The following is a 27,302-nucleotide window of genomic DNA, read 5'->3' as shown; positions in this document are numbered from 1 at the left end:
AAACAAACTGAAAATTCATAGAACAGTGGTCTCTTGATCGCTCCCATCTCTGGCCTTTCTTCATTTGTCTTGGGATCAGATATATAATCGTGTTTTCTTCCAGAAAACAGTGAGAGTTTGTATAATTTAGAATTATGTGTAAACAGGCTAAGCATGAGAGAGACTGTGTCAAAGTGAGTGAGTATATGCCCTAGGGGAGTGTTGGACACCAGCAGGGTCAATGTAATCTATTTTGCATGTCTTTTTTTGCACGTGGGCTAGAGATATTGAGGGAGAACACAACTCTCTTTAAAGTTCTGTCTGCATCAACAAAACAGAACAAAAATCTGCGAGTTGGGTAAGAGATTAAATAAAAGGCCATGCAGACAAATGTTAGTTGGCAACCTAATGGGCAGCTATGAGCCCAGCTGAAGAAGCTGTGTAAGGGGTGGGGTGGGGGGAAGATGTGGCAGGAGAAGTAGTTGTCCTCATGTGGCATGGAAGCACCAAAACTGAATGCTGAGAATGTTCATGTTCAGTGTTACTTTTCTAGAAAAAGAGGTGCCAGAACTCACCATGATTGCCTCCCTTGTTTTCTTATAATGGCAATGGTGCCCACTCAAGAGGTTTGGTGAGTTCCGGCTGAAACCCCCCCCCCCCCCATCTTGATTCTGTTCATTGTACAGGTGTTCTGTAGACTGTGTGTGCCCTTACACAAAATGTGTGAACAGTGTTTCCTTCTGCAGAAATAAAATGTCCAATATTGTCCTGATCCCCTGGCCTACCTGGCAGACAGGAGGACAAGACGAAGTTCCAAGTTCAGAAGCCAATCCACATGGTCCAAGTAAGCCAAAATAGTAGTTGAGCAGCCAATCTCAAAACCCAAGGAAAAACCCAGGTGAGGTCCCTCAACATGGGCAATTGAGCAGACATAGTACCCCAGCTCTGCTGCTGCCTTATAACTGTGACTGCTGATTACAGCATCTGGGCTTGATGAGGCAGGTGACCTTCACCTGCTCTCAGCTTGTCCCAGCTGAGGAGTCACATGCCTCCTTCCCCACCTGGCCAGCTAGTGAACCAGGCTGCAGGCCCTGGCCTGCCTCTGCTTCTGGGAGTGCTCTGCCCGCTGTTCCCTATGCCTTAGGACCTGCCGTGTTCATGGGACGGGGGCCTCTCTGGTGAGGAGTCCTGCTGCTTGGCTTCCTGTGCACTGGCCCCTGCCCCATCATCCTCTGTCACCCTGTGAGTATTGTCTACAACAACCTCTCCTTCCCCATCCCAACTTGCTCCCATGTGACCCACTCCCAGCTGCACCCCTCACCAGGATCCTCTTCCTCCTCCCCAAAACCCTGCATGTTCATGACAAATATACTCATTCAAGCATTTCCTTAAGTCGCACAATTTTGACTTTTGTATTCTGTCTCTGCATACAACAGAATAGCAAGATGTGTGGTAGACTCAGCTTCTGCAATTCCGCAAGGACACATGCATATTTCAAAAGGGGTATCCTGAAATTTTCCTTGGAAGGGTTCAGAAAATAAATCACTGAACCTACATAATATTAAAGCACCCTCATATTTGGGAAGATTTAATATTTTGTCATTTTAAACCCATAATTTGAATTCTATCAGTAATAGAGGGGAGGTATCATTTTATAAATACTGTGTGTTTTGGGGTTCTACATCCCTTACTCTGAGACAATGAATGCCTTGCTCTGTTTAGTCCCATCATTGTCAAATCCTCAGGGGAGAAGCCTCATTGTTTCAAAGAAATTTCATCAATGCAGAAATGTAAGTTACTGTTATATAGTTGACCCAAGTTAAGTTTTTCTAAGAGTGTAGAATTCACAGAGAAGATTTTGTAAGTGTAAAAGGAGATGTGTCGGATGAAGTGGACTGTAGCCTAGGCCTTAGACCATAATAAATGTGTTAGTCTTTAAGGTGCCACAGGGCTCTTTGCCATGTTTGCTGCAATGGACATGGCTGCCCCTCTGGAAATTGTAAAAGGGGAGTGCAGCTTCATAGCAGCTTGAAAAAACATGGCTCTGTATTCCCAGTTCCACTAAGAAGCTGATAATAGTAATGGGCTGAACCACTCAAGGAATGTCAGCTACGACATCACAGAGAGGTCAGTCAGGCATACACTATGTTTTAAAAAATGCAGACAAAACAAACTCCGGTTCAACTGAGTGAAAATGTCACAGCCGAAGCATGGGTAATAAAATGTGGGCAAATACAATAGCAGCTTGGTGGGAAAAGCATTTGGAAACCCTCTGCTTGACAGTGTTTGCCAAGATAAAGTACTGCAGACAGTTTCATTCTCTCCCAAGCAGGGGAGCTGACCTCGTATCTTATTAGGATCACATTCCTGTCCAAATGGAGTAGTAAAGAAGCACAATCCTATTAACAGCTTTCATGGTGTGTTAATGAAATGAAATACTGCTTCAGCTAATCATCAGCAGCCATATATGACAAATGCTCACATGTAATCATGTCAACTTGTTAGGCTGAAAAGAAGCCAAAATATATATAACCTTGGGATCCTAAGGCGCTACATCCTCTGAACCTGTCACTGATAGAGGCGCATTTCATAGTCGTATCCCAATAAACGTTTTTCAGCTGTGTTGTAGAGGTTAGCTCTTTGACAGTCCCCCAGAGACAATTCACAAAATCAAACTGGGGTGTTAAGGAATATTGGCCAATTCATACGTGGTTTTGGTACTATCCGTATTGTGGAGGGAAAGTCCTGGTTTCTCAAAAACTCCCACGTCACGTATAGAAACTTGAATGTGAAAATGGGTGGAAGAGTAGGGGCTTTTCACATCTGCATAGATTTTATGTGTGGAGGTGTTTGAGTAATAGGAACACAGGAAAGGCCTGTTGGACGTTTTGTCCAATGTACCTCATATTGGCTACTCTGACTGGCAGTGCCTTTCTAGGCTGCCAGTCAGAGATATGTATTTTGCAGCATCTGATGCCGTAACTGGAGATGTGAGGGATTGAAACTGGGTTTTTTTGCATGTACAGCATATGCTTTACAAGTAATATACAATTTACTACTGTTAATTCACTACTTGTATACTGCTTGATTTATAATTCTTGGCTCAACAACCCAGTATGCACATTGAGGGAAACTATGTTTATTATTTTGTAAATTAATTTAACAACCTCTATTAATATTGCCCCTATTATTGTTAAATAAATAAAATAACAATAATAGCCTGCATACTGGGTTTGTGAAACGCTTTGGGGTTATTTAACCACTTTGAGGTTTTTTACAGTCAAGCAGTATATAAATTTTATGAAATAAAAATAAATAACATAAAGGACCCCCAAGTGGCTTGTGGATAAACAACAATAACAACACGGAGAAAATACAACAGAATAAAAAAGTGCAACCAAGGAGGGCACATATAAAATTAGTAGAAAAACAAATTGAAAGCAGCATCATTATAAAAGAATTATATATTTAAAAATAAAATAAAAGCAGCCCCAGGGTTCAAAAGATTTTGCTGAGGTTTTTTTTCCACTGCTTTCCCAAAGGCCAGACAAGCCTCCTTCTTTTGCCCATCCTCTTCTGCTTCTAAAAGCATAGAACATGAAGTAGGGTCAGTGCTTTTTGGGGGTGTGTGTACGCATACCCCTAAACATTTTGCGAATCTTAGTTTGGCCTCATTGAGGGGCAGTATTTCAATATGAATAGGAAAATGAGAGAACCCCTAAACCTTTATTTCATTTTATTTTTAGGGAAAAAAGCACTGGAGACACTTGTGTTGCGGATATATGAGCTGAAATGACCAAGTGTGAAACTTACAGCCCAGTGTGGCTTACATAAAATAAAAATATTTAAATATTTACGCAATAGCATTAAAAAAAAAGCATTCTAGTGCAAATTTTAAAAGTGATTTTACAAACCCAAACACATTGTTAAAATGGCACTTTTCAGTGCGATTTTGCTTTCCTGCCCACACAGCTACTTGGAACGTATGGGATATACACATAAAAAACAAAACACTTAACCCACCAAAGAGTGGAAAGTCAGTTGCATTTCTGCATGAAGCTTACAGAAGAGTAACAATTAAAGCCCTCTGTGCGTCAGCGTCCTTGAATTAGCAGCTCTCGTTCGCCAGGCGGTTGTTTGCTGACCCTTAAGAGAAGCAGGGATTTTTATTTTTTTTCAGGCTCTTTTGGGAAAACTGTTTTTGGAGAAACTGTAAATGTAGCATTTATTAAGGATTTGCTTTAGCAATGCCCTGTACTTAAACTCCTTAAACTTCTCTTTTCTCAATGCTTTTTATGCAGCTCACGCTAATAATGTTTTTTGTACAGTATGGGGATGTGGAATGGCATACAGACTATCTTTTTCTTTTTTCCTTTTTTTTACAGTAGAGTAGACAGCACTTTCAAGGCTAGAGTTTATGGAGGAAATGATGTAGTGAAAAGTTTGCTGATGCATATAGTGTATGGAACACTTGAGTGTGACATTTACAGCGGAGAGTTGAAAGAATAGCTGCCTGTGTGTAATCTCATGTAAAACTGTTGTTGCAGCCTTGTCTGATTTCATTACCAGGAAGGAAAAGAACAGGAGAGAGGACTGGATAAATGGGATTATTATTTTCCCAGATTTCCCCCGGTCGTTACTATTTCTATATAGTATGTCCAAATCTAACATATGAACGCTATTAAGTCGACATGGTTAAACCAGGGGAGGTCATCTGGTCCTAAATACACATACATTCAGTTTTATGCATTCTTACTTTGGAGTAAGCCCTCTTTATCTTAGTGGGACTTAAGCATGCATAGTATCAAGCTGCATGGGCATCATACTGCAGAAAAAAAGGCTTTTATGAGAATGCTGTTTTTTGTTCATTACAAAATGAGGGGCAAGGGTATGTATGTCCTAAATAGTCTGCTACATGCCATTTGCCGTTTCTTGATTTGCAATCTGGCTATTTTAATATGCTTCAAATGCTAAGCTCTGGCTCCCGAGATATCAAATGCATTCAGGATTGCAGCAGCCACTAACAGAACAAAAGAGAGGGAAGGGCTGGAGGAGGTACTAAAACCTCTTAAAAAAGTAAATGTTCCGGATGCGAAAGAGGACAGGGGTCCTGCATCCTTGACAGCTGTATAGAAGAGGCAGGAACTCTGTTCTCCTTTTCATCTGGCCCAGGTTGGCTTCTCTGCACAGGCAAACCACCCAAGCATACAACGGCCTTGCATGGAAATTCATACTTTAACGTGCTATTACATGGCAGAGCTTTCTTCGGTTGTTGTTTTTCCTAATAGACCTGACAGACGTGGAGCTCATTGGTCCCTGAAATGCCAGAAAGTATGATGACATCATCCAAATAAAAGATAACAGATTGATCTAGCAAACCTCGAAATGAGTCCCATAGGAAATGTTGGAAGGTTTATGTAGAGTTTCCCATTCCAAGGAGTATGATGTAAGGCGTGATTAAAACATGGCGCCCCAGTTGTCCATATCACTGTAGCACACAGGTGCTAGGATGCCATCTTGTTGACAAGGTGACAAGCACCTATATTTTCTGGCCAGCTTAGTGTTTCTACACACCAAAGACCAAACTAGATGTGACAGGGCAGCTGTTAATGTGTTGAGCCTTTTGTATATAAAGTAGGGTTGAGGAGGTCTAATTTTTATGTGCAAAGGGTGTATGGAAAATGAGGAGTGCCACCTTCTCTGCCATGTCCTACTGCACTCTGTTCCTTTAAGGAGCCCCCCCCCCCCAAATCTGGCTCTAATACTGGAAGCAAGATGGACTGGGAGAAGATTGCTTAAAGCCGTAGAGTCAGGCAAGGAGGGGGTAGGGGGTGACTTGCACTCCCTACCCCCCAAATTCTTACTTTATGTAAAGACTGGATCCCTCTTCATCCCTTTTTTAGATGCAAACAAGACAGAAATGTGATAAACCAGGCGAGCTGGAGCAACCCACATGTATTTTACACTGAGTTAACTATCATTATGAACATTTGGATGACAGTAGGTGTTAGATAGACATACCAAAGATACAATGCACTTCACTTTAAAAAAAGGAGACGACCAGCTTTTGTTGCTTAATGTTGCTATATTTATTAAGAGTTACTAAAAATAATAGCGTGTGCCCTTAAAATACACTTCCTCTTTTCAGTCTAATTTTGAACGTATCCAAGAACGGCCCTTTATCCTTTGCTAAGAAAACCTTTCTGCCCCCAACCCCACCTTCTGAATTCTGAAACGGAGTCTTTGTCTATGTAATAATATTGGAAACCTACTGGAGAATGCAAATAGTGACATAAAAATAAGCATGCAACTGTGCTGTTCTTTTTAAGATGCACACAAACACCTCAGGTTCAGAACCGCTGTTTTTGTAAAAACTGCATCTGGGCTGTGCGTCACACGCCACTTTTGTGTCAAAGAGTCAACATTATGCATTGCAAGTGGACCTGGGTTTTATTTGCAGCAGGTCATTTTGCTGACCCCTGAAATAATTAAGCAAGTGGTGAAGGCCTGGTGTCTATTTTTAAATGAGTAAACATTTGCGCTTTACTTTCTCTGTGTTTTTTACCTACCTGCTGTCAATGAACGTATCTAAAAATAGGGAACAGAATGGCTTAGGTTGTTCCTCTGTTTTCTTTAGAAATGAATGACACTTAAGAAAGTAGCATTTTCCTTCAGCGGGTTTATATCCTGCAGTCTTTTAATAGACACCCACCCTTGCTTTTCTCAGTGTAGTTTCCTCCTCTCTTAGCCAGATAAAAGATAATATCATTTTCCATTGCATTTGGATTTTCAGATGATCTCTGCTTAGCTTTACCAGGCATCTACTAAAGAAATAAAGCAAAGCCTTGTTTTCAACCCCCCTCTGCATCCCCCTCCCCGTTTTTCTTTCCATTATGATCCAAGCAATGTGTTTGAATTCGGCACAGAGCTGATAACAGATAGGCAGATCAAAGCCTTCTGCAAGTTGATGGACCGGCTGTAAACAGAGTGAATGGGGCACAGGTGTTTTCCCACACAGATGCCATATTGAACAAAAACAGCCCTTTATGTAGTACTTGTCCTGTGAAGCGAAGCAAAATCTGAATGGAGACCATCCTACTGTGTTAATGTACATTGTCTCAAGCTTTGGCCTCTAATGGTGTGTTGATGAATGACAGGAGATGTTAGAAAGGCCATTGCTTGCAAGCTTTGGACCTAGCACAGGTGAGTCACAATCTAATGCAAAAGGGAGATGGTTGTTTAAAAAGTGATTGATTGCTTGCAAAATGGTCAAAGCCCTTTATGCACACCAGAGGCAGGAAAATATCCAAAACATTACACAATATGCAAAGGAGACTTTGTGTAGTAGTGCAATGAAGAGGCTGACCTGTGGATAAGGAAGCACCCAATTCATATTTTTACCACATTCCCAATAAGTGGCCTTTGGCAGTGCATTGCGTTACAATGTCTGCCCCTCACTTGCTAAAACAATTTGCATATAGCGTTTTAAACACCCTATATACAAATGCTAATTGTTATTTAGCATAATCAAATACACTGGATTGTGCAACTGTGGAACAACACAGAAAAAGAAATTTATAATCCAGAGTTATCCCTTAGTAGCACAGACTAGTCTATGCAAGGAAATTATGGTTTGCATTGGAAAATGATGAATGATATCTAGTTGGATGAATGCTTATTTAAACTGTATGTATTTTGTTAAAACACAATACATCACTGAGGAGGTGGACAGCGTTTTTGGCCCTTGAAGTCTTATTAGATAAATTTACTGGAGAATGACAACTGATTAGCAGACATGTAATTTAAAATATATAACTATTTGCATCAATACGATGGGTGTTGGGCTAGATTTGGTGGGTGTGCTGCACTTACATTGTGGTGCAATCTGCACTGAAGCCCTTTTCATTTGTGAGTCACAATTGTATGCAATTTCATGGAGCACATCACTGTTATCTCTCTTGTTTATAACACCACTGCATGCTACATGCAACTGCGAAGTGTAATAAAAAGTGGGAGGGTCTTAATGTGTACTGTAACATATTTCTTTATCACACAGCATGGGAAGCAGATGGTGCTTGAAGAGTCCATTTCTTTAAAAATCACCTTCATACCATGCATCTGCACACCTATGTAGTCAGTAGATGCAAGTCAATGGAGAGAACAGTCTCTTCATCAGCTTGCAATAAGGGGAGAGAGAAAAAGGCAGGCACTCTAGCAGGGGCGGCACATTCGGTTCTGACCCCTGAGATGTCCACCCCCAGCTCCAGCCCACCGAAGCCCCCTAAAAGCGAAGCTTTGGGAAAAGAGCTTTTGAGTTGAGCACAAACTGGGAAAGGCCGAACTGTAGCAAATATCACTGCTGCATGAAAACAGCAGCTGATTTTCTAGAAGAAAAGGACTAAATGGAAAATCTTAATAAAATTTTATTAAAATGAGATTTCCTTACTTATCCGGCGATCCGGTGTAATACGTTGTCTGAAGCCTCTGGGCTACCTTTGAAACATTATTGAAAACATTAAAACATACACATTTTTTGCAATAATAACATTCCCTCTAATATTTCACAGATGATAGTAGGGACATACTCTTCAACGCCCTAGTTCTCATACCAAACCTCCCCACCCCCTCACATCACACACATTTCTAAAGATCTTCTGTGTCTTTTGTATGATGTACAACAGCTTTTTGGAGCTTGGTGCTTTCCAGATGTGGTTAGACGACAGCTCTTGCCAACCCTAGCCAACGCTGGAGCTGATGGGAGTTGTAGTCCAACAACATCTGGAGGGCACCAGGTTGGCCTAGGCTGCTGTACTCATGAAGTTTGCCACTGGCTACCTGCCACCAATTTTAAAGCCTCGGAGGCTGCTTTAACTTTTGTTTAAAGATATATTAGGAAAAACACAATTGCCTTAAAATAGGTTATTTAACTGTTCAAAACAGACATCTGTGTGAGGCCTGGCAGGCTGAGCCTGGCATTAGTGTGTTCGTTCACACGCACTGGCATCGAACATAAGGTATAATCCCTCCTTATGTGGAGGTTTTAGCTTCAAGACGACCCTAAGGAAGGAACTTCGGCCTTCAGGAATGACAGCTGGAGCAAGCTGCACTAAATATTGAGAAGGATCACCAAATGGCAAAAATATGCATAGTGGTCACCCAGGGAGGGACAGGTATAAGGATATTGGGGGTGGGGGGTGGCTCAGAGCACCTGTTTGGTACTTGCCGTAGTAAATAGGGACAGTTGGGAGTTTGTATGATAAAGCTGCATCTATTTGAAGCCCTCGAACAGTATCACCTGCTTTACCCACAAGAAAGCTATCCCAGCAATCTGGTTTGTGGGAACAAAATCTCTTTGGCTCCCTCTAGAGCCGAAGAGTAAGAACTGGTGAGCTCATAGGCCCCTCTGGCTTTTTAGATTTAAAGCTCTGTATAACACTGTTGCTTTTATATATCACAACAGTTTTGGGCTGTTGCCCTAAATTAGAACAATTTTGGCATCCTCTTTGCACCACTGATTAATTCGACGTGTGCGCGTGTGTTAACTGAATGTTCTTTCATAGATCTCAGCCACAGCAGTGCAGATCTCAATGGCCTTGCATCTTCTACCACCAAGAGTTCCAGGTGTCCAAACTAGCCATTCCCTCCTATGTTTCACACTATACGTGGCTCTACCTCAGATAGATCTCTTCGTTGGCCGATTGGCTGGTTCTGTATGTGGAATGACAATTTGAGATCACTGGGTGCTGAAATAGATGCGCCACTAGCCTGATACAGCAGGCTCTTTCTATGCTTTCATGGTTAGGAAGAGAGAGAGAAAGAGATGGAGGTTCCCTAAGTATTTCCTCAGCCATGAAACAGGCTGTGTGTCCTTTTTATTCATTTATTTTTGCATTCTTAAATAAGATTTTATTAAGGCCTTTCACAATCAGAGCCGTAGCTAGGTGATCTTGCGCCCCTGGCAGAACTGTCCAGATTTCACCCCTTAGCCACTGACAAATTAGTTCTTCTTTCTGCCTCTCCTCCATCCCACCCCCCATTCAATTCACCCTCTATTTAAAACCTTTTCTTATGAGGCAGTAATCAATATTTTTATTTACGGACATATTTATGGACATATTTTTAGCCGATTTTGCGCCCTTGCCTGCGCACCTGGCGGGGGCCCACCTCACCACCCCCTAATTATTACTATTATTATGAATTAAAGTCAACCATTGTCTTCTTCTAGTCCAACATCATTAAGAAACATTCTGTCCTTATTCCCCCCAAGAGCTTCTTCACTGTGATTATGCATTAAGTCATTGATCCAGAATTACTTACTTATTGTACAGTCATTAATTCACACTCAAATCCATATCTTCCAATCCTACAGAAACATGGTGTGTTTCCTAAAGGCAGTAATATGGGGCGGGCAGGGGGAGAAAGAATCAGTATACATGAGCCCCTTGAAGAGCAGGATATGAATAAATAAAACTTCTTAATTGCAGCAGAAGTGTGTTGTGTCCTTAGGGGGGGGAATCCCACTTTTGGGGGATTACTAATAAATAAATAAATTGAATACTGCTTTGCAACAAACTGGTTTGGAATGACACTTATTTGAAATTACAGAAAAAGCATATATGAACATCTGGAGTTGGATCCAGTGGTGTGGCTTAGTTGACGGTAAGGGGAGGGAAGCATTTCTCAGCAATCCCCCCTCTCTTCTGAGGCTTCCCTCCCCTTGTCCTACTGCTAAATCTGCAAGAGCATCCCCAAACCTTCTGAAACATATTTGGGGTGGGATCACCAAAAAAACACTCTCCAAAAAAATCAAGGTCATGATGACTCTGTCTGGATTTTCTCCGCAAATGCTTTCTGCATCTCAGCTGCTTTTTAATTTTCTGTTAAGGGAAGGGGAAATGTAAAAGCACATAACAGAGAAATTGGAGAAGCAGTCATCGTTGGAGGTGAAAGAGAGTGCTTGCTACCTTATGCTTTTGGATTCCCCCAATACATCTTTCCTCAAATGAAGATCAAACCTTGCATAAAAGCAATTTCACTGGTTTTACCTGTATATTTTTAATTCATTTGTGCTTCAGTGGGTTTTCTGTTTTCATCCTTATCCCCCCCCTCCCTCCCACAAACTCAACACCTTCCTGTTAAATAACTGAATTCATCATGATGACACCGCAAGATCCTATGACTCAAGTACAACAGAATAGCTTTTAACTTCATTGTAGGCTGTCACCGTCCTCAGAAAGATCTATTACGGGCGATGAGTGGAAATGTGCAACCAATTTGCTAGTTCCAATACATTTTGATCCAAATAAACATAATGTGATTCAGGTTTTCATAAAGAGTTTCATTTTATGTTGTCCGTTAAAGTTAATTTCATCCCTCTGAAATGCTGCTAAGGGAGCATCTGTGGCAGATTAATATTTCCACCCACTGACTGCAGTGTGAGAGTGCATTGGGTGCAAATTATTGCTGCATTTCCTCATGTAGCCCTAATTTTAATCTTGCTAGAATTTGGGAGGGGGTGTTGTACTGTGTTGAAGTCTTGTTTATTTGGTAGAGTCCTTTGTGTGTTTGTCTATGTCATGAGATGGTATACTGTTCAATCCGACTCTTCGTGACCCCATGGACCAGAACACGCCAAACACTTCTGTCTTCCACTGCCTCCCGCAGTTTGGTCAAACTCATGTTCATAGCTTTGAGAACACCGTCCAACCATCTCGTCCTCTGTCGTCCCCTTCTCCTTGTGCCCTCCATCTTTCCCAACATCAGGGTCTTTTCCAGGGAGTCTTCTCTTCTCATGAGGTGGCCAAAGTATTGGAGCCTCAGCTTCAGGATCTGTCCTTCCAGTGAGCACTCAGGGCTGATTTCCTTAAGAATGGAGAGGTTTGATCCTCACTCTAAAAACCAGCATCTCTGGCATCTCCAGGTAGAACAAGGAGAAAACCCTACTTGAAACCTTGGAGAGCTGCTACCAGTCAGTGTAGGAAATAGTGATATAGATGGACCTGTGGTCTGGCCCAGTAGCTTCCTATGTTCCTAAAAGAGAACCTTTTGTGGATGATTGAAAACAGGACAACTATTGAGGAAATAGAGCAATATTTGAATAATTTACTGACTGAGAGCCCTGCAGTTGAGTAAGGCAGATTAAGAATCCCTATGAAAGCCCATCTTATCGGTCGACCTGTCTGAAATGGTAGCTTTTCTAAACAAATAGCCAAGCACAATTCTTTGCATTATTAATACAATTCTCCATTTCGTGTGCAGGTATTACATGGGTCGTCGTATGTACATTGTGGTATCTGAGCCAGAGATGATCAAGCATATCTTGAAGGATGATTTCGGAAACTTTACTAACAGAATGGTAAGTAGCTCTTCTTACAAATGCTAAGGTTTGTTGTTCTTCTATAAAGAACAAGAAAGCCTCCCAAAAGTACATTGGGTTGCCTTTCAGAGTATGAGGCAGTTCCTCCACAGTACTGTGTAAGGACTGCTCTGGCACTGACCCACCACTATTTGGGCCAGGGCAGGAGACACTCCACAGCTGGTACCATGCAATGGCTAAGAAGTCAGAGCAATTTCTCATGAGCAATGAGCATTTGTGCCTCAGCCACAACTGCACTGGGTTGCTTCAAGTCCAAACTAGACAAGACACCATTTATACAATTAGCATTACGGGGGTGGTATGTGTGTGATACGGATCAGGACCCTGGTGGGGCTCTGCCGAGCCCTGAGGCCCATGGCAGGTGCCAAGCCATGCCAACCCCTGATGCCGGTTCTAATTAGTGTTTGCTTTTTCCCAGTCAGTAGTAGACATCAGGTTGCATGGCCTCATCCATACAGTGGTACCTCTGGTTACGTACTTAATTCGTTCTGGAGGTCCGTTCTTAACCTGAAACTGTTCTTAACCTGAAGCACCACTTTAGCTAATGGGGCCTTCTGCTGCCGCTGCACCGCCAGAACATAATTTCTGTTCTCATCCTGAAGCAAAGTTCTTAACCCGAGGTGCTATTTCTGGGTTAGCGGAGTCTGTAACCTGAAGCGTATGTAACCTGAAGTGTATGTAGCCCGAGGTACCATTGTACTTCCATTTGCTTCTAGTTTAGAAAGCACGAGGCTTTTCTGTTTGTTCTGTGCTTTCTAAGCCCAGGCCTGTTGGCCCTGCTGCTTTCCCCAGCAATTTGTGCTCTTTACTGCTGAATCAGAGCGAACATCAATCTGCAGGAAACCCAACTGATGGGTTTTTTTATTCAGTGGTAAAGAGCAGGTTTCCTCAGGAGAAAGCAGCGAGACGAGCAGAAGTTTGGGCGAGCCCTCACTTTTGGCAGACTTGGCTTCGAGTGGGAGTGGGTGAATCCTACATTTGTTTCCACCCTCTTGTTTCTCGAAAATGCAATATAGTTCTGTTCCTGCCATTTAAGTTTGATTCAGCTGCCCTGGTAATTTGTCGGGACAGGAACTATGTTGTGTGCCACAGAGTGCTGCATTCTTTGCTCTGAAGGAGTTGTGTGTTTGAAGGGCTGTAGCCTTTTTGTTGAGTCAGCAGCAGAAGGTGTCTCTGCCCGTAACTCTGGGCCTTTGACTGCCTTCCTGCCTGAGCAATAAATAATGTCTAAAACTGCCTTGACATTGACACGGAATCGCTGTCACCATCACCTAACTCAACCTCCCTCCTTACAGCAATCCAGTCCATACCCAAAAGCCCTGAATTTGCCTGGAAATAGCACTTCTGGTACTGAGAGCTCTCTCTGTGGTTTCTCTATCTCACTCCATTGTGTGCAATGGAGATGTTCTTTCATCTATGAAGCAGAAAGTTGGAGGGAGGGACCAGAATATAGTTTAAATTTAGAAGGGCCTACATGAGAAATAAGTTGCATAATGGCATGCCTAGTCTCTCACATTTAATATTACCTGCTTGGCCCAAAATGACAATGTTACATCACACCCCATCCAATTGCTTTGTATAAATACAAGCAAAAGTCTACAAATCGTAACTGTGTGTGGCAGAGAATGACATGGAAGGAGAGACAAGCACACTCTGGCTATTAAGTAGAAGTATTTTTATGTGGCTTTTAATAAATGTGAATCTAAAGCTTTGAAAATTACTCTGAGCAAGCCCTTTCTCTGCTTTTATTTAGAAATTCTGGTTGCAAGTGTACAATATACTGTGCAAAAAATTAAGAAACCACCGCTCCATCATGTCCTCCCTCTCCCCCGCCCCCCCTTGCTGCCCCTAATGCTATGCTGATGAAACTGAGAGAATAAAGCATTCGGCTTTTCAGAATAAATGCTGACCACAAAGCTATGATAATACAGCTCATTCCTGAGCTGGAACATCCCTGCTGCTCTTACGCCAGGACTTTTTCTAAAAGAGATTGAGGGCAGCTGCTGTTTTTACAATTAAAGCAGCAGTCACAAAATTGTCGATCTGATGTGTAGCTCATGCTTTCATATTTAGGGGTGCATTGGCAGCAGCTTCCAACTCTGGCAGGAACTATTGCTGGCCATAAGAGGAGTGGGATAGAAAACTTTCCACTATTATTATTATTATTATTATTATTATTATTATTATTATTATTATTCTGCCCTATACCCGGAGGTCTCAAGGCAGTTCACAGAATAAAATAAAAAATATAAAACCACAAAATACATGTTTTTCATTTAGAAATACACTGTTTCATAGAACTTATTTATTATTTTGTTGTTGTTGTTGTTGTTGTTGTTGTTGTTGTTGTTGTTGTTGTTATATTTTCTTAAACTTATTACTGTATTTTTCGCTCTATAAGATGCACCTTTCCCCTCCTAAAAAGGGGAAATGTGTGTGCGAATGCAGCGAATGCAGGCGGGAGGCTCTGCTCAGCGCTCCCTTTAAAGAGCCACACACACACTCCGCACGCTCTTTAAAGGGAGCGCAGCTCTTGGGGGAGCCTTGGGCGCAGCCTCTCCCGGGCAGGGGGATGAAGGCTCCCCTTGCCCAGGAGAGGCTGTGTGCGGCTATCCCATAAAGCCAGGACAGCAAGCGGGATTGCTGCGCAGCGATCCCGCTTGCTGTCCTGTCTTCTGGGATTCAGAATCTTTTTTTTCCTTATTTTCCTCTTCCAAAAACTGGTTGCGTCTTATGGTCTGGTGCGTCGTATACAGCAAAAATACGATAATTGCTTTCCCCCCTAAAAATGTAAGTCAAAGCAACCTATAATGTAACAAAAGTTGGGCACCACCCCCACTCTCAGCCGAGCGGTAGCTGGATTCCAGGAGGGTCCAGGTGCTCTACCAATATCTGTGATGCTTTGGAGAATTGATGACATGGCAGAAGTTGTTCCTTAAAAACAAAAACAAAATACACCCTGTCAACAATTTTAACTGAGGTGTAGTTAAACACCTCTATCCCAGGTGAGGCACTGGCTTGGAAAGGAAGCTTAGCCTGTATTTTTCCACTGGCCTGCTATTTTCCCTTCAGTAGTGCAAGCAAGTCCTATCATTTATTAATTTATAGGGTTTAGGGGGTCGTCCCCCCAATCTATAACAATAACACATACTTTAAAACCAGCATAAAACTAAAACAGAATAAAATCTAAAACTCATGACTTTGTTTTAAGAGGCAGGACTAAAACATCCCAGCCACTGAACTGGGTCTTGAAAACCAAGGATCACAGCATCCTTGTTACTTATTGCTCAAGGCTTCCACTCCACTAGTGGTGCTGTCAGACCAGGCCTTTGGGGCAGAGGTCCAGGGCCCCACATAGCAGGAGGGTCCCCCACAGAAGGTATGCAGAACTAGCATACCACATTTCAAAGTAAAATTGCTTAGCTGCATCACCGTACTCTGCCTGTTGTATCTGTTCATTCCTAAACAGCCCTGCCTCCCACGAGTTTACAGTGCAAGTTCTTTTGATAATGATATGCTAGAAAAATATAATTGTTCTAAAATAGGCTTGCAAAAGCTCAAAACATGCCTCAGCAGTTGCAGCCTATGAAATGGCTGGCTGTGCACTATGTCGTTGTTGTTGTTGTTGTTGTTGTTGTTGTTACTATTTATTCGCTTTGCTCATTAAAGTAAAAGTGACTTACAAACCTCATTGAAGTAATAAGACCAATTGCAATAAACACAATTGATGAAAACCTAAAAAACAAACACACGTTCATGTAAATAAAAGACAGGTCTAGCAGACTCTGACCCACCCAAAAAGAGGCCACAAATACTTAAAAACCTTTCATACTAAGGACCAAAAGTATGGAGCTTTAGTGCTCACATATGTGCATATAGACAAGGGGCATAAGTGTGTACAATCACATACACCCACACCCACACCCTACCTTTGACTTCTAGAGACCCTGGGGGAAATGACTATACAGTCATACCTCGGGTTGAAGTCGCTTCAGGTTAAGCCTTTTTGGGTTGCGCTCCACGGCGACCTGGAAGTAATGGAGCGCGTTACTTCCGGGTTTCGCCGCTCACGCATGCGCAGACACTCAAAATGATGTCACGCGCATGCGTGGAAGCGGCGAATTGCCAGATGTGCGGATGCGGGTTGCGTTCACTTCAGGATGCGAACGGGGCTCCGGAACGGATCCTGTTCACATCCAGAGGTACTACTATGCTAATCACTATGACAACACTAACAAGGTATCCCCAAAGGGCAAAATAAGGATGGAATAAGGACAGTGATCTATCATGTAGGGAAGAGGACCCATCTTTGCTTATGGGGACAGTTGGAGGTGATTTGTGTGTGCGGGTGAGGGGAGCTAGGATGTGCTGGGTGAAGGGATCTGGGATTGGGGTGGCTCAAAGGAGCCAGGATATTAAAAGTGGAGAATACCCTTATTGGAACTCTTTGACCCTTTCCTTGCTCAGAAAAATTCCACGGCATTCAGCAAATATATTTTGAACAAAGATATACTCTATTTGGTTGTTGTTTGTTTTTAAAGTTGTTTTCTATGAGATTTCTGCTTACTAGCCGGTTCATAAATACAGTGAACCTCTCTAAAATGTTTGTTTTTTAAAAAAAAAATATCAAAGCCGTCTGTAATCGGGAGTCGGGCCTTGGTGTGTTCATGAGAAGAATGACCTTAATCTGATAAAATGTGCACTCGCCAGAATACCTTGTTTGCTGGAAGGTTATTCAGAAGAAATCAGTTTAGTTTAATCGGATGGTCGAGTTCTCGGAAGATTCTGATTGGTTTACTACCTGAAAAAGCAATTTGGTGGTTAGGAAGGAAAAGGGAAGAGCAGATTCCATGTGGAGCAAAGTTGTGGAGCTTAGCCAGGATTTTCCAGGAAGAACTTTCTATTTCTCGGCAACAAAGGAGGGCCACAGCTCAGTGGTGGAACATCTCAGTTGCAGGGCAAGTTCAATCCCTGGCATCTCTAGGTAAGGCTGGGAGAGAGCTCTCCCTGTCATTGCAGACAATCGTGACGGATTAAATATAATACAGCTTCCTATGTTCCTATGATTAACAGAAGATTTTTATTATTTTGAAAGAACACCTTATAGAGCATTTAAATGTTTGAATAGTCAGCCAAGGAGAGCTAGGAAAGATAGCAAGAGTCACTGGGTTTTATTTGCCATGATGGCTCTGCTCTGACTCCATGGTCAAAGGCAGTAATGCTTCTAAATACCTGTTACTGGAAACTGCAGGAGAGGAGAGTGCTGTTGTGCTCGGATCCTGCCTGTGGGCTTCCCATAGGCATCTGTGAGGACAGGATGCTAGACTGGATGAACCATTGGCCTGCCAGCAGGCTCATCTTACCTTCTTATTTATGCATTATTTTTTTTAAGTTATACAGTTAAAATATACAGTGGTACCTTGGGTTAAGTACTTAATTTGTTCCGGAGGTCCGTTCTTAACCGGAAACTGTTCTTAACCTGAAGCACCACTTCAGCTAATGGGGCTTCCCGCTGCCACCGCGCCGCCGGAGCACGATTTCTGTTCTCATCTTGAAGCAAAGTCCTTAACCCGAGGTACTATTTCTGGGTTAGCAGAGTCTGTAACCTGAAGCGTATGTAACCCGAGGTACCACTGTACCATGTGGTCTGTTGATTATTCATAGCATTTGTGTTCAGGGCACTTCTCCCCAAAGTTTCCAAGTCGGCTGCAATTCCTGCGCTCATCTTATGATTGCGCAACATCCCCATAACCCAGCACTTTCTGCTTTGACTGGCAGCTGCTCTCCAAAAAAGAACCCTTTCTCATCAGCAGCTATCAGATCCTTTTTAAATGGGAAGTGGCAGCCTGAACCAGAGAGCTGCTGCATGCTAAAACATGCATTCTCTCACTGAGCCACAGACCTTCTCATATTCTAAAGTCTAATCAGAAAATTAATCTTAAGCGGCAGGGGTGCAGGGCGGAAGATGATGGCAAAAACTTCTCAATAATGTCTGGGAAGCTTGAGCCTTAGAAGGGAAAACCTCAAAACCTGTAAAGACTGGTTTGCTTTCTTTAAAAGATTTGTTTTATACTACATGCCTTGAATCACTATTTGGTTGTAACGATCATAGAATCATAGAATCATAGAGTTGGAAGAGACCACAAGGGCCATCGAGTCCAACCCCCTGCCAAGCAGGAAACACCATCAGAGCATGTATATCAGAGATGTATATTTTATTCTGCTTAACATCCACCTAATTAATATTCTGGGAACAGCAGGGCTGAAGATATATCAGGTACTTTAAAACTGTGATTTTATTTAATCATTCCTGAAATTTAATGATGGTGTCCAATTAATGAATAGTTTATGGGAATGTTCTCTTTATGATCTCCTGCCACCGCATAGAGTTAAGGATGCCAGCAATTAGGACAAGAGTTGCTCAGTTTTGCCTTGCTCAGTGGCATTTACACGTTGTCCTAAAAACGTGGTGTGACTTTGCGTGTAACAGGGGGCATGATCCAGCCAGTGTTAAGAGAGCACCATGGGGCAAAACTGAGCAGTGACTAGGCCCAACCAAAAGCAAGAGGATTCATAGTGAAACAGTATGGTTGCAATCCTGGAGTAAGACCCAATCTGAGATTTGCATCCAAGGAAACATACACAGGATTGGGAGGTGTAGCTCATCCCATTGTTTCCAGTCACACTTAGCCACAACTCATTTTCGTTAGATTTTGCTCGCTGATCTTGACAGGAGACCTAAGCACAAGCTTAAAGCATCCCCCCTTCCACAAACAATGAATGTATTTCCGAATGGCCAAATTAGATGTGATGGGAGCTGTTCTATGATGAGGATCGACCATCATTTTTTGGTGTTAATTTAATAGCAGCAGTGTGTGTGTCTTTGTGTGTGTGTGTGTGAGAGAGAGAGAGAGAGAATGAGAGACAATACGCACAAATTAAGACTATGGTGCTGAGGGAACATGTTTCCTCAGTTACAACACACATAGTCTGCCAGTCAGATATAAAAGTTTGACCCCATGTGGAAAATTGCACGTGGGGAAATAACGGATGAAGCAGTTTAGGCGAAAGGGTAAATCCCCTCCATCCAACATTACAGTTCCAACCAAATTTGACAGTCACTCACACACAGAGAGAGAAGGGGGAGCAGCTGCTGGCACTGCCAGGCTAGGCTGGTGCAAGTAGAGCAGAATGGGATGGCAGTGGAGGACGAGAGAGAGAGAGAGAGAGAGAGAGAGAGAGAGAGAGAGAAGCACTGCAGATCCATCTCTGAACCAGAGGCGGCAGAAGCAGGCAGGGCCACAATTTGGGGCCAAAGGCTGATGTAGTTGCAACTCTGGGAGCCCAGTCGCCCCTGGGAAATCTCAGCAGCCTGCCTGGGGTGGAGGCAGCTTTAGGAGACAAGTTTATGTTGTCTTCCTGACACGTTCCTTTACCGATTTCTAGCCTGGCTTTTACGCCCCCTGGGTTTGATGCCCAGCGCAGGGAAACCAGTCGTGCTGCTCTAAATCCACCTCTGCTTGAGTTATTTAGTTCTTGGGAGCTCCAGAAGCTAACAGTGGCTATGATAACTATACCTGGCCTTTAGAAAACTGGTTTTGGAATAGCTCGTGACTTGGAAAGGAGAACTAAAAGGGGAAGCAGTGCTAACTGTTTAGTGTTGTCTTTTTTCACACATATGTAGTGTGGTCATGTGTGCTGCTTTACAGGGGACAGTCCTCTATTTGAAGGGCTGTTCAGTCCAGGTCCAGTTTAAACTTAAAAAGCCATAAGGTGAAAGAGCAACAGAGGTCTTGATGTTGCCTGTCAACACTGAGTTTCTGGATGCTGAGCAGACGTTTAGGCCACCTGCACAGTCTTCCCCATAATGGTGAGATATATTATATTATAGCAATAGCACCAATACATATATGGAAAAAATGTGCAAATCTGCACCCCTCTTTTTATTGCTGCCTAAGTGTTCAACCTAATCATATAGATTCTTGAAAGGAGCAGGAGTTATAAATGAAACAGTCTCTGGTAACTAAACACACACGCACACACTCAGGAAATTCAATGCTCTAAGCAACTAAAACGCTCTGAGCCACACAGAACACAAACTACTAACAGGTGAACGAGGCTTGAATAGACAGCTATGATTCACAGCAAATGTTTGTGTTAATCTAAATTAAAATCAATGCCTTACTTTGTTGGAATGAGGTCTATGCACTAATTCTTACTTTGTCCCCAAGAACTGGATGTGTTTCAAGGTTCAACTCTACATTAATTAACATAAAATAAAAATATGGGTCCAGCATTCAGTTTAGCCAAGTGTATATTAAGTGGAAAAATATGAGGTCATTACTGCCTACCTAGTGATTACATGGGTAAAAATGAAATATATTTAGCCCTGCAGGAAATTAACACTGGGTTTGCTATATTTGTTCGCCTTTATAAAGTGGATACGCCAGCAGGGAACCTCATTGCAGTTTGGATCCAAAACCACCTCACATTCTTGCTGCAAACACAGCACAAAGAATTATTAATAAGCGGCTCCAAAAAATCATTAGAGTGGGAGGAAAGCCTAAAACACTCTTTTGAAGAACGTTCAAAAGAGATTTCCTTGAAAATCTGGCATAGTCAAAGCACAACTAGACAGTTTCGTTCATTCCCGATGAAGGAGGGAGGGGAGATGGGTGCAACTTAAAGCTTAACTCTTACCACACCAGACTGCCTTCCCACTCAAATTATATAGAGAGAGTATATATATTACAGTAGCCCTCACCAAAAGAAAAACAACACACACACACACACATTTATATGTGGGTGGGGGTCTACTCTAAGGGTTCATTCAGAGCTGGGGATTGCTGCATTAGATTTCCTGGTTATAATGCTCCTCATTTCCAATGTTCCTCGTATACATCATGGCTTGTTGGATAATGGTACTGTGGCTTTTTGATCAATATACCACCATGTCAAGCTAAATTTCATTCACACCAGTGGACACCAGCAAGATTCATCGGACATGTTGCCATCCTTTATGCTCATCTGTGCTTTTGCCCCCCCCCAAAAAAAAACATTCACCTAGGAAACAACTGTATCCCACAATACCGCCCCAGATTTCATCGCATGGCCTGATCCATGTTCTGGGTTAATGGGATCGCAAGTGGATTTCAACATGGAAATGAGCTCCACACTTCTGGTAGATTTCCAGAAAGCAGAAAGTATGAAACTTACCACTACAAATCTGCATTAGAGTTCACTACAACAGATAGCAAAAACAACAGATAACATTGCCTGTAGGAGGTATGACATTCAGGGAAAATTCTCATACAGAATGCTGCAGTATTCTTAGTCATGTGAGTGACAAACTGGGCAAGCCTATTCCTTAGAACTACTGCCCTAGAACTGAACCTACCTCATCCATCTATTGCTTGTAGAAGTTGCCTATTCCCCTACGACATAATACATCAGCCCCCAATAGCTTGTGCCAGAGATTCCTGAAGGACCATACAGTGGTACCTCGGGTTACATACGCTTCAGGTTACATACGCTTCAGGTTACTTAACCTGAGGTACCACTGTATAGCTTTCAGCAAATGCTGAAGACACACCTCCGTACCCTGGCTTGTGACACTTGAGAGATATATTTTTGGGACCCATCTTATTTCTGTGATTGTTAAGTTGCTTTAAACTGTTCTTAATGTTGTGTTTTAATTTTTGAAACCCGCCCTGGGACCTTGGGGTGAAGGGCAGGTAAAATACATTGGCTCATATGGCATTGACACAAAACCAAGCCTTCAGTGGTATCAGTCCAGTTTTGTGGAATGCTCCTCCAGCAGAGATTCAGTAGGCATCTTCAGTATTAATTTTTAACCTTTTCTATGCTGCCAGGCTCACAAAGACAATTTGAGGGGGGGGAACCCTGTTATAGTAATCTGTGATCTGTGATTTCCCATTTTATGTGGCTTTCGTTTTACATATTATTTGTTGTACACTGGCTTCATTGTTGTTGTTTTTAAACGAAACTGCAGTATATAAGTGTTTTTGTAAAAAACAAAACAAAACAGGGCACCCTTAGGTTTAAGCTCCAAGAATCCTTAGCATTCCCGCAGTCCCCCCCCCCAACCTGCCAGCTCAACGGGCAAACTGTTTTCAACAGAGCAGGTTTTGTAAGTTGTGGACCTTTGCAGAGGCTATCCTGATGTTGTTCTTAAGCAGCCCGCTCCATAGCTCTTAGCTGCCATAACAATCAATAAACTTATCGGGTGGCCTCTTCAGTTAATGCACCCCAGATGAGACTTTAAAGATCTCAACCCACCTGCAGAGCAAACACTTTTGAGAAAGCGAGGCAAACAGCCAACACACAATAGAAGCTAAATGTCAGATAAAGGTTTCCGCTTTGAATCGGGGAACCCTTCCAACGCTCCCCCACTGACTAGGCTATTTTCTCATGCAGAAAAATACCAACAGATTTCTAACCGCATCCAGCCAACTTTTTGTATTTGGGCAATCTCTATTTGCCTTGAAAGGGAAGGATTAATGAGTCTATCTACTGTAAACAGCCAAGTAAGGCTAGAAAGTGAAATCAGTAGCATTGATTTTAAATGGCACCAGTAGCATATATTGTAAAAGAATACAATGATATTATTGAGTCTAAAACAAACCTTATTTTTTAAAAGGGGCGAATGTTAGTGGATTCATATATACCAGAGTGGTAGAGTGGCTGAATTTGTCAGACTAGGAAAACAGAGGCCCAAGCTGAGAGCCTCACTTAGGCATGTAGACCTTGGGTCACTCACTATCTGCACCCAGGCTGGCTGAAAGGATAAAACGGGGTTGGGCAGGATATCCAGGCATGCAGCCCTAAACGCCTTGGAGGAAGGGTGAGAGGAAAATGCAGTAAAATAAATGGATGAATGTACTTTTAAATTAGTATCGTGTATCGTTTCCCATTAAACATATTGAAACGATTAACAATGTCAACATCAGATATATATATATATAATACAGGGGAGGGGAGGGGGAGTGTTTTGGCCCTGTAATACTGAAGGAGAATCTCCACCCCTATCGTTCAGCTGAGACACTGAGATCTAGCTCTGAGGGTCTTCTGGCAGTTCCCTCATTGCATGAAGTGAAGTTACAGGAAGCCAGTCAGAGGGCCTTCTCGGAAGTCGGGCCCACCCTGTGGAATGCCCTCCCATCAGATGTCAAAGAGATAAACAAGTATCTGACTTTTAGAAGACAGGCAGGCAGCCCTCTATAAGGAAGTTTTTAATATTTGATGTTTTACTGTGGTTTTATAATTTGTTGGAAGCCAGCCAGAATAGCTGGGGCAACCCATGTCTGAAGGGCGGGTATAAATAAATTGTTCTTTTTGGTCCAATGTACATGAAGACTAGCTGGGATAAAGGTCTCCTGGTTACCCTAAGTTTCCTTTGTTTCAGCAACCCTATTTAAGGAAATAAGAGGGCACATTTGCTGACTTCTATTTTTTACTATGGATCGTTATGATGACTCTACCCATGAAAAAGATGTATCCTGGAAAAAGAGGAGAGGACATATGACAACCCTAATAAAATGTGAATTTTGCTGGGATTTAGAAACCTTTGCTAATCTATTCCACACCACCCAGGAATCTATCAGTCTACTTTGTGTCCACGTCTGAAATGGACTAGCTGTATATTCCCTTGACTTAAATGGATCATATTTCCATTAACCACAGTCTAAGGGAGACAAATTATTGCTGTACCTTCCAAGGCTAGCAAAATGCTTTTGGTTCTCATTTGAAATTGGATGTGTATGAATTTTTCAGCACAATGAATATGTGAATCCTTGCTTTGTCCACCTAATAATAGTTGTAGGTTCTCTGGGTATGGACCATGTCCCAATGCCTGGACAGTACCTAGAACACTGACGGCACTAGATAAATATGAAATCCTAATTTACTAACAGAAGTAAATACAATCATATAAGCAATGCGTAGAAACTCCAAAATCCAAACCGGAAAGTTCTTGTTCAAGTTCACTAGATGTCTCTCTTGAGACCATAAGGCAATGTGAACATCACTCCCATACCTCTGATTACCCAGATGTTTTGGGTGTCCTCCAGGCCATTCAGGCAAATGAAGTTGAACTGTACATGCTTCGCTTTAAACAAATCTCCATGCCCTACTGAAACTAATGGAACTTAAGCACATAATTAAAGTGCTTTTCTAACGAGGGTTTCCCCTCAGAAGTCTGCTTATAAGCCTTTGTTTGAATAACTTGCTGACATTCTCATAGTAAAGAGTGTGGTGCAGCCAAAAATAATTTAACATCAAGGCATTTCTTTCTCTTCTTGAGAGCGGGAAGGCCAGCTGGCTCCCAGGATATGCCTGCTCCATGATGATACTGCTTCTTCTGCCACAACTTTCATATAATGCAATCCCAAACTACAGCCAAATATTATAGCCAAGCATTTTTAATCACTCAAAAAATAACATTCACATTGTACAGGAAATATACTGGGTGTTATTGTGAACACATGACGGGTTAGGAGAGTTGACAGAAATAGCATGCTATCCCTAATTATGCCTTCAGATCAGTAGCATCTTTACTGAAATTAGGACTTTGAGGCCAAATGGTAGGACTTGCTGGATTGTGCCCCCCCCCCCAGAGTCCACTATCCTGCGAAGGACACACAGACCACTCTGATCCATGCTGAAAATAGTGCAGATGGGTATCTGAGTTGAGCTCTATCTTAAACAGGCATTTTATTACTGAGTGTAAACGTTCTTGTTTTAACAGATGTACTGTTTTGATTATTGCTTGTATTGTGCATTGCTTAGGGTGGCCATGTGTCCTACTTTGCAGAGGACAGTCCTCTATTTGAAGGCTTGACTGGTCCAAGTCCAATTCAAAGAACTCTAAAAGGGGAGATCAGATGAGGGCTCTGAAGCTGCGCATCAACAGGGAGTACATGAACAGTAGATGGATGGAGCAGGCACACAGGCCACCTGCTTACAGTCTTCCCCATTAGGGAAAGATGCATATTATCAAAGTAATTATTTCTAACTTTGCATCTATGAAATTTGACAAGAGAAAGACAAGAGAGGAAGGAGAAGGAAATGTAAACAATGGAAGACTATGCCTTGATTTCAGCCACACTTGTTTAGGCTCAATTACAGTGGGGTAGGGTGAGTTAAGGCTGGAATCCTATGCCTACCGTATTTTTCGCACCATAGGACGCACCGGACAATAGGACGCACCTTGTTTTAGAGGGGGGAGAACAAGGGGAAAAAATTCTTCCGCTCTCTGCCCAGCGCCCCTTCAGCGAAGCGGCAGGAAGCGCTGCGCAGAGAGTGGGAGAATTTTCCCCCTCTTGTTTTCCCGCTCTAAAACAAGGTGCCGTTTAAGGTGCGTTCAGGCGGCTACCTTGGAAGCCTGGAGAGCTAGAGGGGTCAGTGCGCACCGACCCCTCTCGCTCTCCAGGCTTCAGGTTCCTTTCGACCTGCTCTTTGGGGCTGGCGGGGGGAAGCCCACCACCAGCCCCAAAGAGCAGGTCAGGGAGCAGCGGAAAGGCGCAGCGGAGAGGCTGCTGCCATAGTCACGCGTCACTTCTCCAGCTGGGAGAGGGTCGCGGGGCTATGGCTTCTTTAGCCCCGCATGCGCTCTCCCGGCTGGAGAGGTGACGCACGGCTATAGAGGCTCCTGCCATAGCCGCGCGTCACCTCTCCAGCCGGGAGAGGGTCGCGGGGGGCTGCTTTAGCTCCGCGCATGCTCTCCGGGCTGGAGAGGTGACGCGCGGCTATGGAGGCTCCTGCCATAGCCGCGCGTCACCTCTCCAGCCGGGCGAGGGTCGCGGGGGGCTGCTTTAGCTCCGCGCGCGCTCTCCCGGCTGGAGAGGTGACGCGCGGCTATGGAGGCTCCTGCCATAGCCGCGCGTCACCTCTCCAGCCGGGAGAGGGTCGCGGGAGGGCTGCTTTAGCTCCGCGCACGCTCTCCCGGCTGGAGAGGTGACGCGTGGCTATGGAGGCTCCTGCCATAGCCGCGCGTTACCTCTCCAGCCGGGAGAGGGCCGCGGGGCTATGGTGTCTTCGCTCCATAGGACGCACACACATTTCCCCTTCATTTTTGAAGGGGAAAAAGTGCGTCCTATAGAGCGAAAAATACGGTACTTACTTAGGAGTGAGTCCCACTGAGCACAGGGCTTTCTCCCCCTATTGCATTGGCTGCACTCCTATGTATGCTTACTCAGAGCTCAGTCCCATTGCATTCAAAAATGGGAGTCGAGGAGGATTTTGCTGTAAGAGAGGTCTTATTTGTTTGCAATATGCATATTTGTTGCATCAGCAGTGTGGCCCCTGTGGAGTTATTAAGCCCTTTTTATATACCCGGTGGTACTCACAATCTAAGTGGTTAAAGAACGGTTCAAGGGCTGGATTTCTATCCACCCTTTCAGTACATGCTTATGGCACAAGTGGACACAGGAAGCTGCCTTAGATTGAATCAGGCCAATGGTCTCTCCAGATCAGTATAATCTGAAGGGCAGCAGGTGTCCAAAGTTTCAGACGGGGAATGTTCCCAATCCAACCTACCAAGGTTTGAACCTAGGACCTTCTGCATGCAAGATAGACACTCTGCCATGAAGCAGCATTCCTCCCTAACATCTGCAACAGTAAGTGCCTAAGAAGAGGCTGCTGGATCAGGCCAATGGCCCATCTAGAACAACCATGTAGCCATGTTTGCAACAGTGCTTGTGAACTGGAATAATTCCAAGCTAATTAATGTCATACTGCTGCATCTGAGATCCAAGAGCTACCCAGCTTGCTCGAGGAAACAATGTGCACGAGGAACAAAAGCAGCCCCTGTTGCAAATGGGGAGCTGCACTTTTCACTCATGCGTTGTCTCCTCAAGCACCTCAAGGTGACTACAAACCAGTGCCGGATTTATGTATAAGCTAAACAAGCTATAACTTAGGGCCCCAC

General features: G+C 43.2%; 1 protein-coding gene across 2 annotated transcripts in view; it reads left to right on the top strand.

Moving 5' to 3' along the window:
* TBXAS1 (thromboxane A synthase 1) overlaps nucleotides 1–27,302 on the top strand; it is a 214,335-nt gene that overhangs the window by 71,993 nt on the left and 115,040 nt on the right. For both annotated transcript variants that reach the window (XM_053404995.1, XM_053404996.1), the window contains one exon: nucleotides 12,238–12,334. In XM_053404995.1, the coding sequence (XP_053260970.1) occupies nucleotides 12,238–12,334 (97 nt within the window). The remainder of the gene's footprint in view (nucleotides 1–12,237; nucleotides 12,335–27,302) is intronic.

The sequence above is a fragment of the Podarcis raffonei genome, chromosome 10 (assembly GCF_027172205.1).
Source record: "Podarcis raffonei isolate rPodRaf1 chromosome 10, rPodRaf1.pri, whole genome shotgun sequence".
Taxonomy (NCBI): domain Eukaryota; kingdom Metazoa; phylum Chordata; class Lepidosauria; order Squamata; family Lacertidae; genus Podarcis; species Podarcis raffonei.
This window is presented reverse-complemented; position numbering and strand designations above follow the sequence as displayed.